The 12888-nt window shown below is 40.7% G+C and overlaps 1 protein-coding gene across 1 annotated transcript in view; it reads right to left on the reverse strand.

Annotated features, from left to right (window-relative positions):
- LOC126175050 (uncharacterized) overlaps window positions 1-12888 on the reverse strand; it is a 95480-nt gene that overhangs the window by 14553 nt on the left and 68039 nt on the right. Inside the window, exons 10-11 of the mRNA XM_049921561.1 lie at window positions 6290-6464; window positions 6088-6200 (exon numbers count right to left, since the gene is read on the reverse strand). Coding sequence (XP_049777518.1) covers window positions 6088-6200; window positions 6290-6464 — 288 coding nt within the window. The remainder of the gene's footprint in view (window positions 1-6087; window positions 6201-6289; window positions 6465-12888) is intronic.

Raw genomic sequence — 12888 nt, forward strand, 5'->3', positions numbered from 1 at the left:
CTACGACATAAAACACTCTGTAGATCGGCGAAGGGAACCAAGTGAACAGCAGGCTGAAGTAGAGAGACTGCAGCATTAGCCGCTATATCGACCACCTCATTTCCATGGATACCAACGTGTCCTGGGATCCAGAGGAATGCCACAGAGACGCCCCCCAAGTGGAGCAAGTGGAGGCAGTCCTGAATCCGATGGTCCAGAGGGTGGACACGGTAAAGAGCTTGGAGACTGAGGAGAGAGCTGAGCGAATCTGAGCATATAATATACTGTATCCGCTGATGGCAACAGATGTATTGGACAGCTTGGAGAACATCGTAAAGCTCTGCAGTAAAAAATGAACACTGGTTGGGAAGCTGAAATCTATTAGGGGTGTCACCGACAATATAGGCACTCCCAACACCAAATGATATTTTTGAGCTGTCAGTGCAAATAAATGTGGCATCCTCCATTTGCAAATGCCTGACAATAAACGAGAGAAGGGGCACCATCCTTCGAAAGCTGACAAAGGTCACGGAGCAGGCAGGTCCGGGACCGGAGCCAAGGTGGTGCTGTACCCCCAGTTGTCAAGAAAGTTTTAGGAAACTGGAAGGAAAGAGAACGTAGCAGTTGATGGAAGCGGACTCCCGGTGGTGGTAGAGAGGAAGGGCAGCTTGCATACCATAAATCCAAGGAGGTGTCGAAAAAAGGTCATGGGCCGGATTAGCAGGCATGGAAGACAGATGGCTAGCATAATGACTCAGAAGGACAGCTCGCCGATTGGACAGTGGAGGTTCAGCAGTCTCAGCATAAAGGCTTTCCACAGGGCTGGTGTAAAAAGCTCCAAACGCTAAACGCAATCCATGGTGTGGACAGAGTCGAGACGCTGAAGAATAGACAGCCGAGCACAGGAGTAAACTATGCTTCCATAGTCCAATATCGAGTGCACTAACACGCAATATAGGCAGAGAAGGACCACTCGGTCCGCTCCCCAGGAGGTACCATTCAGAGCACGGAGGGTGTTGACGGATTGCAGACAGCGAGCTGAAAGATAGGAAACGTGGGAGGACAAGCACAGTTTTCTGTCAAACATAAGTCCCAAGAATTTAGCGACGTCTGCAAAAGGAAGGTTGACAGGGCCTAGATGTAGGGAAGCGGGAAGAAACTCTGTACGAAGCCAAAAATTGACACAAATGGTCTTACTGGGAGAAAAGCGGAAGCCGGTTTCGATGCTCCAAGAGTGGAGGCGATCGAGATATCCTTGAAGACGTCATTCACGAAGGCTGATACATTGAGATCGCAAAATCATCCACAAGGAGGGAGCCCGAGACATCAGGAAGGAGACAATCCATAATTGGATTTATGGCGATGGCAAACAGTACAACACTTAGCACGGAGCCCTGAGGCACCTCGATGTTTTGGGAGAAAGTACGGGAGAGAGTAGTGTTCACTCGCACTTTAAATGTGCGCTCTGTCATAAATTCATGAATAAAAAGGGGTAGCTGACCTCGAAAGCCCCAAGAGAACAGTGTGCGGAGGATGCCTGTCCTCAAAACAGGTATCGTATGCTCTCTCCAGACCAAAAAATATTGCTACTGTTTGCATTTCCTTAGAAAATTGTTCATGATGTAAGTGGAGAGAGCAACAAGATGGTCAACTGCACAACAATGCTTTCGGAAACCGCATTGGGCAGGTGTTAAAAGGCTTCAGAACTCCAGCCACCAGGCTGAACGGCAATTCACCATACACTCCAAAACCTTACATACACTACTCGTGAGAGAAATGGGACAATAGCTAGAGGGGAGATGTTTGTCCTTTCCAGGTTTCGAAACAGGAATGACGATAGCTTCCCATCATCTTCTGGGAAAAGTACTGTCGCTCCAAGTTCGATTACCGTATTTACTCGAATCTAAGCCGCACTTTTTTTCCGGTTTTTGTAATAAAAAAAACTGCCTGCGGCTTAGAATCGAGTGCAAAGCACGCGGAAATTCTGAAAAATGTTGGTAGGAGCCGCCACAACTAACTTCAGCCGACAAATATATGTAGCGCTACACAGGCATGCTTTGCAGGCACAAAGATAAATACTGGTGCCAAAACCTCTGTGTCAGTAAATAAATTTAAAAAAAGGTGGAAGACGAGCTTTTTTCTCCACCCTGAGTTTCTACCACTGCATTTTCATACATTATCCAACAAAGTAAATACAAATTCCGTATTGTTCATCTTCGAATGAAGCAGCAGTCCAATGTACTACGAAAATCCGACTGGCAAGACTGTTTGGGATGTTTGTCAATATGGCCAACTCTACGTTCTGAATTTTTTCCTACCTGTGAGAAGAGATGGTTGCTAATAGGAACTTTTATGAATTGTGAATCACATGCAGTATTCTCTTCACCATAAGAATAATACGAATATAAACATTTTGCCATGTATTCTTTCGTGTTTGCTGCTATCTCATTTTAATCCTGTCAGCCTAATAAACTACGAAATTAATGTGAGACAACAGCAAACGTGGAAGAATATACATATAATGTCATGTTTATATTTGTATTATTCTTATGCCTAATAATGATACAGTTGGAAATGAAGCACGGCAATTGACTAGATTTTTAAATCTAAGATGACTCTAATTTCTGTGCAGAATGTAATGTACAAAAGAGGTGTCTGCAAAGATTTTCAAATGGAGAAAAGCGGCGGTAGTGCGCACAAAAGCAAGCCATGCCGCGAGCGGCGACAGGTCGTCAACACACATCATCAGAATGCGACAAACAGTGCATGACGCAGTACAATAATGCAATTTCAGCTTAGAGTGACGTAAACGCCTATAACAAAGCGAACGGCACTTATCAGATCAAAGAAAAATACGCAATCGATTCAAACCAGACGAAGTATGTGAAAAAGGAAGGGTACGTATGAATACGGACGGAGCGTCTGACGCATAGCAATGGCTACCTGGTAAAGCTTAACTGCTAAGCTTACGACTCGAACCAAACTACTGTAGCTGTATCGTCATTCATTTGACCTACATTGTGTCACATATTACAATGGACCAACTTTGTTTCGATTTGGAGGTGCAGCCTAAAACTTTTGTCTCCCCTTGAATTTCGAGTCTCATATTTCAGCGGCGGCTTAGATTCGGGAAATTTTTTTTTCCTTGATTTCGAGTCTCGTTTTTCAGGTGCGGCTTAGATTCGAGTAAATACGGTATAAAGGCGAAGGAGGTAATGCAGACTATGGTATGATAAATGCAGCAACATTTGGACATGGACACCATCCGAGCCTGTGGCGGAAGAGCAAGAAGTTCCCGCATGGAGAAAACAGTATTATAGCTTTCACTATTTAGAGAGGAGAAAGCAAGGGCTCACACTTCTGCTGCACATTTCTTTGGGAGAAAGGCTGGCGGGTAATTTGAAGCGCTCGAAATCTCAGCAATGTGTTGACCCAATGAGTTAAAATTGAAAGAATAAGTTGAAAGCCACAACCTCAGCAAGTAAAGTTATGGCAGCGGTCTTCTGGGACACTGAAGAGATTACTCTGTTTGATGTCCTCCATCATGGTGCAACAATCAACTCTGGAGTGTATTGTGCTACCCTCCCAAAACAGAAGAAGCAATTTCGGCACACTCACCACCACGAAAATGCAAATGAACTTCTCTTTCTCTGTGACATACTATGGCCATACACAAGTCTGTGCACCTGAGAAGAGCCCACAGAACTTTAATGGACTGTTCTTCTTTGCCCACCCTACAGCCCGGATCTTGCACACTCAAATTTCCATCTGTTCCCCCAGGCTCTCCCAGTAAGGTGGTAAAAGGCAGAATGGACATTATGTTGAAAAATAGGATTTTGTGGCCAAAAGTGTGCAGAATAATATGGTGCCTCTCTCCCAGCCATCAGCCACTCTTCCCCAACCTACCTCCCACTTCCCGCCATCCTGCTTACAAGAAAACAAAGTACTGCATTACTTACTGAACACCTCTTATACATTAGATCGATGATGTTTCTCTCCATGGATAAGCAGATGAATAACTCAGAAAACTCACAATAAATAAACCACTAAAAAGTATGTCTCTATTCTCTTTCAAGTCTAACTATCAAGCAGACCATTGCATAAGCCATATTCCATCAGCAGCTGGGCCATCAGTGAAAGCACCCATGTCATAACAGTTTAGCTACAATTTCTACACTGCATTCTATGTGGGCATGGCAACCAACCAACTGTCCACCACAATGAACGACAGCCACCAAAATGTGGACACAAGCAGAGCTGACTACATGATGGCCAAGAGCAGAGTTGACCACCATGTGGCAGAACACATTGCTGAGCACAACAAGCTCTCAATGGCAGCTTCACAACCCAAGCCATCCAAATCCTCTCCCCACAAACAACTGGAATTACATAGATGGGAACTGTCCTTGCAACACATCCTTTAGTCCTGTAATCCTCCTGACCTCAATCTCCACTAGCCCCATCCCACGCCAACCCCCACTCTGCCCCAGCAACCCAACTTCACTCAACCTACACCCAAACCCTCTTCTCCACAGTCTCCCCTTCCTTCCTCGTTCTGTCAACTCTTCGATATCCACTCCAGCACCATCATCATCCGCTCCAATCCTATTGCGTACACCTACTACCTCTTGCTCATGGATTCCAATCCTGTACACCAGCTGCCTCTCTCCTAGCCATCAACCACTCTTCCCCAACCTACCTTCCACTTCCCACCTCCCTTCTCCCCCTCCCACTCCACCTGGCACAATTCCTCAGCCCAATCAATGAGCAGAGTGTGTGTGTATGGAGGGGGGAGGGGGGGGGGGGGGGGCACAGGGGCACGCTCTAGCTCGAAAATGGATGCATTCCAAAGCTAGCAAGTTTTCAGTCTCGTTTATATGCCTGTTGGTGAATCACCGTCTCTATTATTTGGTAAGTTGCTTTCTTTACTTCTAAATTATTTATATTGTGCCAGAACATTCTACCATCATGATTACATTGTGGTTAGTGATCAAAGCACAGTACACCAACTAAACGCATTCACAGAAAGGCAAATGGAACTGAAGAGAACTTCATGATATTCTACATACATTATGTGAAGGAATTTGCTTCTTCTAGCAGCAGTTTATCACAGGTCACTTTAGCAAAGATCCATTCAAAGATACTGCAAAAAGATTTAGGTCATTCCAATTTTCAGTCAGGGTCATTAAACTTACGAGCTTAAATATACACCTATATTACTTACACAATATGTTGCAGAATTAAGGAACACATTTTTTACACTTAGATATTATGATCTGCCTGGAGGCTGAAAACCGCATCTGTAGGAATCAATATGGATTTTACAAACAGCGATTATGTAAAACTTGGAACACACTGTATTCTGATGAGCTCCAGAAGGCCTTAGATAATTTTCCTTCAGGTTGATGCTGTGGTCCATGAAGTATTTTAATGCAGTTGCACACTTTTGTCTAATGAATAAAAGATAATGGAAAATCCAACAATAGAATGAAAAGAACAGTTACTACTCACCATATGGTGTGAATGCTGAGTCACAGATAGGCACAACAAAAAAGACTGTCAGAAAGTAGAAAAATAAGATTTTGGCAAAAACACCTTCATCGGGAATAAACAAAACACACACACACACACACCCACTGTCTCTGGCTGCTGAGGCCAGCATGCGCACATGTGTGCTGACAGACTGCATTCACAAGAACGTTCTTGTGCACAGGTATGTGTGGCTCATCCTAAATTGCACAGTTAGGGGTGTCTGTCTGAGGATCTCTTACTCTTCTGCCCTACTATTCATACTAACTTCACACATACTTTGCAGATGTGTTTCACTAATTACCTCAACATCTTAATACTAGGCACTGTTCTATCACAGTCTAGTTTCTGAGTGCTCCAGTCTGTATGGACCATAATTATGTTTCCAGCTACTCCCAAGATACTTATATGATACCCTGCCATCTACAGCATTATTCTCTTTATTCACTGAATGTAACAACCCATGTTGTCTAACTGACATTTTCACAGACTATGGTGTTGATACTGTAATGATATACTTGTAAGAAGAAGTTATTTATGTACCATTATATCTTCACAAACATATGAAACAGAACTCACCAGTTATCTAAGACATTGCTGCTTATTTCAGCAGCATCCCATTCCAAATTTGAAAGGCCACTAACTTCACTGTAGAAGGCCTTGGAAAGGAGATGTTGCAATCCATGACCAAACTGTAAAAATAAAATTTTGAACAATTAGCAGCTTCCTTATATGCAAAGTGTAATTTACCACTTCATTCAAACATAAGAAATTTCATTACCGTCTTGAAAAGGCGGTTCACCTCAGTGAAGGACAACAAAGATGGCTTCCCGTAAAGAGGCGGTCGAAAATTGAACACAAGAGCTGCTAAAGGCTTTCTTCCAATTATTGTGCATTTATTTGCCATAGGAATCATCCAACCAGAGGCTCCATCCATTTGCAACTTTTCATCTTCCCTAAAACAAAATTAGAATTTATACAATATAAAATCATTTCATTATGCTGCTTCAAAGCTATTTTAAGGTATGTGGAAACACACAACACATTTGGAGCTATTTTTTTATTTTTTTACAAAGAATTCAAAATACCCAGTTTACTGTGATGATAAATGGAACATGTTATTACTGACATCTTTTGGTTTTTAAGTTCTCTGATTCAGGGCTTTCTATATCATTTGCAGTGCCATACTAAACTAGTGAAAAGAGAAGACCACCATGAGAGAAAGTAAAATATAAATTAAGTACAAAAATAAAAGCAACTTTGTCAGAGCCTGAAGGGTGGTTTGAGTATTACAGTGCTTTACTAGGCATGGTCCTACTGCAGGTGCTATGTTTTTGCATTCTTCCAATTTCTGAACTGGATTACCCATACAGTTATATGAGAACAGCCTCTGATAAAATGTCTTTTAATAAGTTATTTGTGTGTCTACAGTCCAACATCAATTCCAAACCACAACGCAAATTGGCATATTTCACATTACCACATCACTGCCAAAAGGCCAAAGAAGTAATAATCATGGAAAAAAATCTTACATATGACTGAAAATTGAGTCCCAGACCTTTAGATCTGTAGTCAGCACTCTCATCATCACCAACATCTGAATGTAGTTATCAATTTGGATACCATGTACTTAGACCACAGGTGCTTACAATTGACAGTAATAGAATGTACACATGAAAGTTGTATCACTAGAAGATTCTTAATAGTGGCAATAATACTTTTTAATAAATTCTAATTTATGAGCTCAACTCTGCTGGAGCAAATGAATTTAAACTGAAGGCTGATTAAGTTCTGTTATTTGGCACTAATTACTGTTGAATAGCATTCTGTAAGAGGATACAAAAAACAATATGGTATGCTTAATATAAGAGGATATTTGTACTTCAATTTTGTGCTTCTAACTGGTGCATGTTGTAGCAGTATATAGAATACAAATATGTATATTATGCGTATACAAAGTGCATGTTGCTAACAATATAAATGTTATCAATTTAAAAACCTGTTTACGTGGAGTAATTTAAATACCTCCAAAATGTTTGTAGTAAAGTAGATGAATACAAAATAAAGTGAATGCTGTAAATTTATGCATGATTTCTGTAACTTTGTACCATATACTGATTTAGTGCAGAGGATTCTTCTTGTAAATTGTTTATTTATCCCCCTCAAAACCCCTAAATTTATGTACAAAATGTATTTAAGTAAAATATAAAATTTAAATGGTTTGATTCTTTATTAACAAAACATGTTATGAAGAAAAGGGAAGACAGGACAAAAAAACTATGCACCTCATTGTACTCACATCATATGAAGAGTGGAAATGAGAAGCATTCTCAGTGCCATTTTTGTCAAAGATTCATTTACAGTGCTGTTGTGTTATCAGTACTCTGAAACATTTTCTCCGTGATCTGACAATTGGAATGAGTCTATGGACATGCAACAAATGATCATTATTAGATGGTGCATGGTCGTTGTTCTGAGCAGTGCTTCCCTTTGGGGTTCCAAATACTATTTGTCAACATCTCCTTGACTTAGCCTGGGGTGGTTTGAAGAGACAACACACAAGTTTTTGGTGTGTGGGCACAGGTTTTTGAGATATGACAGAAGTCGTAGAAAGTGTACGGTCTACATATTTCACATTACCACATCACTGCCAAAAGGCCAAAGAAGTAATAATCACGGAAAAAAATCTTACATATGACTGAAAATTGAGTCCCAGACCTTTAGATCTGTAGTCAGCACTTACTCACCAAGTTACAGTTTCATAAATCCACAAATTAATATCCACATAGTACTCTGAATTATAGTTTCAGCAGTGGGTTACAATTATAACTGAGGTTCCTGCTTTGCTTGCAGAAGTCAAAATTATACTGGCTAGAGAGTTGCAGTTTGATGAGAACTGTCATGTAGTTCAAATGAAAACATCCTCCCTTTCATTGATCTACTTGCAACAATAATATCAAATATTTTTATTTTTTTATTTTTTCTTCATCTCCTTGCCCATAACGATAAAAAGCATTGATATCAAAGGAAATTAACTGTATATTTACCATTAAATATTTGCAAATGCCTGTCTGAATTCTCTTTTTTATATCAAGCATTTTTTACTTATTAGTCTTCTGACTGGTTTGATACACCCACACCGAATGCCTCTCCTGTACCAACCTCTTAATCTCAGAATTGCACTTGCAACCTAGGTCCTCAATTATGTAATGGATGTATTACAATCTCTATCTTCTCTACAGTTTTTACCTACTGCAGCTCCCTCTAGTATCATTGAAGTTATTCTCCGATGTCTTAATGCATGACTTACCAACCTTCTTGATAGTGTTTTCCATATATCCCTTTTACTCTCCGATTCTGCGCAGAACTTCCTCATTCCTTGCCTTACCAGTCCACCTAATTTTCAATATTCACCTGTAGCACCACATATCCAATGCTTCCATCTGTTATTTTGCCACCTAGGTAACAGACTGCCTTAATTTCACCTACTTTGTGACCACCAATGTCGATGTTAAGTTTCTTGTTGTTCTCATTTCAACTACTTCTCATTACTTTCACCTTTCTTCGATTTACTCTAAATTCGTATTCTGTACTCAACCAATTGTTCACTCGATTCAGCAGAACCTGTAATTCTTTTTCACTTTCACTGAGGATAGCAACATAATCAGCGAATGTTGTTATTGATATCCTTCCACCTTGAATTTTAATTCCACTCTTGAACCTTTCTTTTATTTCCATCATTGTTTTTCATTGTATAAATTGATCAGTAGGGGGTGAAAGACTACATCCATATCTTACACCGTTTTTAATCTGAGCACTTCGTTCTTGCTCTTCCACTCTTATTATTCCCTCTTGGCTCTTGTACATTAGCCATCTCTCCCTATAGCTTACTCTTACTTCAGAATTTCAAACATCTTGCAACATTTTACATTGTCCAATGCTTCTTCCTGGTCAATAAATCCTATGAATATGTCTTATTTTTCTTTAGCCTTGCTTCCATTATCAACTGCAATGTCAGAACTGCCTACCTGGGCCTTTACCTTTCCTAAAGCAAAACTGATTGTCATCTAACACATCCTCAATTTGCTTTTCCATTCTGATGCATATTATTATTGTCAGCCACTTGAATTCATGTGTTAAGCTGATTCTGTGACAATTCTCACACTTGTTGCAATCTGTGGAATTGTGTGGATGATATTTTTCTGAAAGTCAGATGATATATCACCAGACTCATACTTCTACACACCAACGTGAATAGTTGTTTTGTTGCCACTTCCCAAATGATTTTAGAAATTCTGTTGGAATGTTACCTACATCTTCTGCCTTGTTTTATCTTAAGTCTTCCGAAACTCTTAAGTTTTGATTCTAATACTATTTTAGTTCTACATCGTACAAATATTATCTCACGGAATGACAGGAAAGAAAGAAGGTTGGAGTTTGAGGTTTCAACAACAGTAAGGCCATTAAAAGCAGATAACTAGTTTGAAAGACAAGGGATGGGACTAGATATGATTTCACTGGAGGAGCCATCCCAGAAATTGTTTGCAAAGATTTATGCAAATTACAGAAAATCTAAATCTGGATATGCTAAGAACTGTTAAACCACCCATTCCAGTGATTTTGTTGTTGTTGCTGTGGTCTTCAGTCCTGAGACTGGTTTGATGCAGCTCTCCATTGTACTCTATCCTGTGCAAGCTGCTTAATCTCCCAGTACCTACTGCACCTTACATCCTTCTGAAACTGTTTAGTGTATTCATCTCTTAGATCCCCGCTACGATTTTTACCCTCCACGCTGCCCTCCAATACTAAATTGGTGATCCCTTGATGCCTCAGAATTTGTCCTACCAAGCGATCCCTTCTTCTAGTCAAGTTGTGCCACAAATTTCTCTTCTCCCCAATTCTATTCAGTACCTCCTCATTAGTTATGTGATCAACCCATCTAAATTTCAGAGTTCTTCTGTAGCATCACATTTCGAAAGCTTCTATTCTCTTCTTGTCCAAACTATTTATCATCCATGTTTCACTTCCATACATGGCTGCACTCCATACAAATACTTTCAAAAATGAGTTCCAGTGATTTTATGATCACAAAAAGAAAAGAGATTACTGATCACAGTACAAAGATTAAAAACAGCATTCACACAAAACTGTTACTGCTTGTAAAAGTATAACAGCTACTTTAATAAGCAATGGTTATTACCTTTAAGAGCTAATAAGAAAATAATATGGAAAATTTACAGAAAAGAACATAATACATGAGCAATATGACATTCAGAATTGAAGGCACAGAGACACATGATAGGTGGAATGGTTGATAAATAAAATAGAACAAACGAGATCTAAAATGCATTCAACTTATAATGGGCTATAGAGCAGAATACAGTGAAATGATCTAAGAGGACATCCACCCAGTAAATGACCCATAGTCATGAACAAATGTACATAACATAGATGAGATGTAAAAGGAAGTCAGAACATGAATAATGAATACATTATGTCTCATATCGGCTACAAAAATTGTCTGCAGGAGGAGTCATTCTGATATCTATTTAAAGCTGTACGATAAAAGAAAAAAAATGTGTGAAACAATAACACTCATCAGACTATTACACTTGGGATTTGTGGAAGGGTCATTAGCACCTCTAATTTTGTTATAAATACATGTTTCACTTGATCTTTTTCAGCTCAATTAGCCACCTATTCTCTGATGGCTCCACAGACATTTCATGCAATATAAGCCCAAAAATGGTCAACAATATGAGATGTGTTCAAAAAGTAAGGTGACTTTATATTTTTATGAAAAAATATTTATTTATTCATTAATATTCATATTGTCTCTTTCAAAGTAATCGCCACTCAGATACAATACACTTGTGCCAATTCTTCTTCCATTCCTTGAAGCACTTCTTATAAGCACTTTTTAGTAGAGGCTTGAGTACTTCCAGCGATACAGTTTTTATTTCCTCAATCATAGAAAATCTTTGTCCTTTCATAGGTCTCTTCAGTTTTGGGAACAGGAAAAAGTAACAGAGGACAGAGGGCCAAATCCAGTGAATATGATGGCTGAGGCATGAGCAGGTGCTGTTGTGACTCACCGATTATTCAAAGTGCCGCCGTGCAATTACGCACGTCCTCTACGTGCGGCGCTGTCTGCCAGCCATGCAGCAGCTGCGCCACCTAAGCGGCCAGCCGAGCAGCGGCCGCTAGACTGAGACTCAGTGTTTAATCAAATGCCGACTTGTACACAGTTCCACTTACTCAGTGACTTATATGTGTTGTTGTGTTGTCCGAAATATATGTGTTAAATTTGAAGATTTAACAATTGGCGACGAGGTAGTGGATTTTTCCTTTTCACCGTTGACTCACAGGGTTCCATGGCTACTGTCGAGCAACTCTTGCAAAATCTCCTTGAACAGCAAACGCTTCTAACAGCGGCGATTCGCGATTTCGCCACGGCATCAAATGCGGGGCTTTTCTCGTCGTTGGCTGTACCTCCTTTTCCACCTTACGACGAGACGGTGGAAGACTGGTCTGATTATGAAAAACGTCTTCGACAGCACTTCTTGGCATTTCATGTCACGGACGAACAACCATGTAAGTCTCTGTTCCTTTCCTGGATTTCATCGCAAATGTATCGGTTGTTGTCGCAATTGGCTCCTTTGAAGGATCCTGCGTCTTTGTCCTTTGCTGAAATGAGCTCACTTCTGTCTGTCTATTTTCAAAAGCAAATGCATGTGGTAGCCTCTCGTGTTGCCTTTTATCGTTGTCAAAAACAACCAAATCAATCCTATCGCGCTTGGGCTGCTGAACTTCACGGCCTCAGTCAAAAGTGTCAATTTGTTACTGACGTTCACAAAGAATCCTATGCCGATTCCATGGTACGGGATGCTATTATCCGGTCGGCGCCCGACAAAGAAGTTCAGCAACGTGCCCTTCAGTTGGCGAATCCGACTCTGGATGAAGTTCTCTCCATTGCGCAGTCTTTTGAAATTTCTCGCGCAGCTGGGGCGCAAATAGAAGCATGGGGTGATGTCGGGGAAATACAACCGCTGTGCGCTGTTGACGACGCGTGCGGCGCTTCCCCGCCGGCCGACATGGCTGCAGTACGCTCCCACCTGCAGCTTCGGCCTAGCCGTAAACAACCCACTAAGAAACTGCAGCAAAATCACCGGCAACTTCCTTCATATCCGCGGTGTTTTACGAAACATTCACGCGAGGATTGTCCCCAACGTTGGGCTGTGTGTCACAATTGCAAAAAGAAAGGTCATGTGTCTTCCGTTTGTAAATCCGACCGCATACATGATGTTCATGAACATGACGCTGATTCTGATTCTGTGTTGTCTGTCAATTGCACTTCTTCCCTTTCAGGGAAGTTATTCC

This window comes from Schistocerca cancellata, chromosome 3 (genome assembly GCF_023864275.1).
Source record: "Schistocerca cancellata isolate TAMUIC-IGC-003103 chromosome 3, iqSchCanc2.1, whole genome shotgun sequence".
Lineage (NCBI taxonomy): Eukaryota > Metazoa > Arthropoda > Insecta > Orthoptera > Acrididae > Schistocerca > Schistocerca cancellata.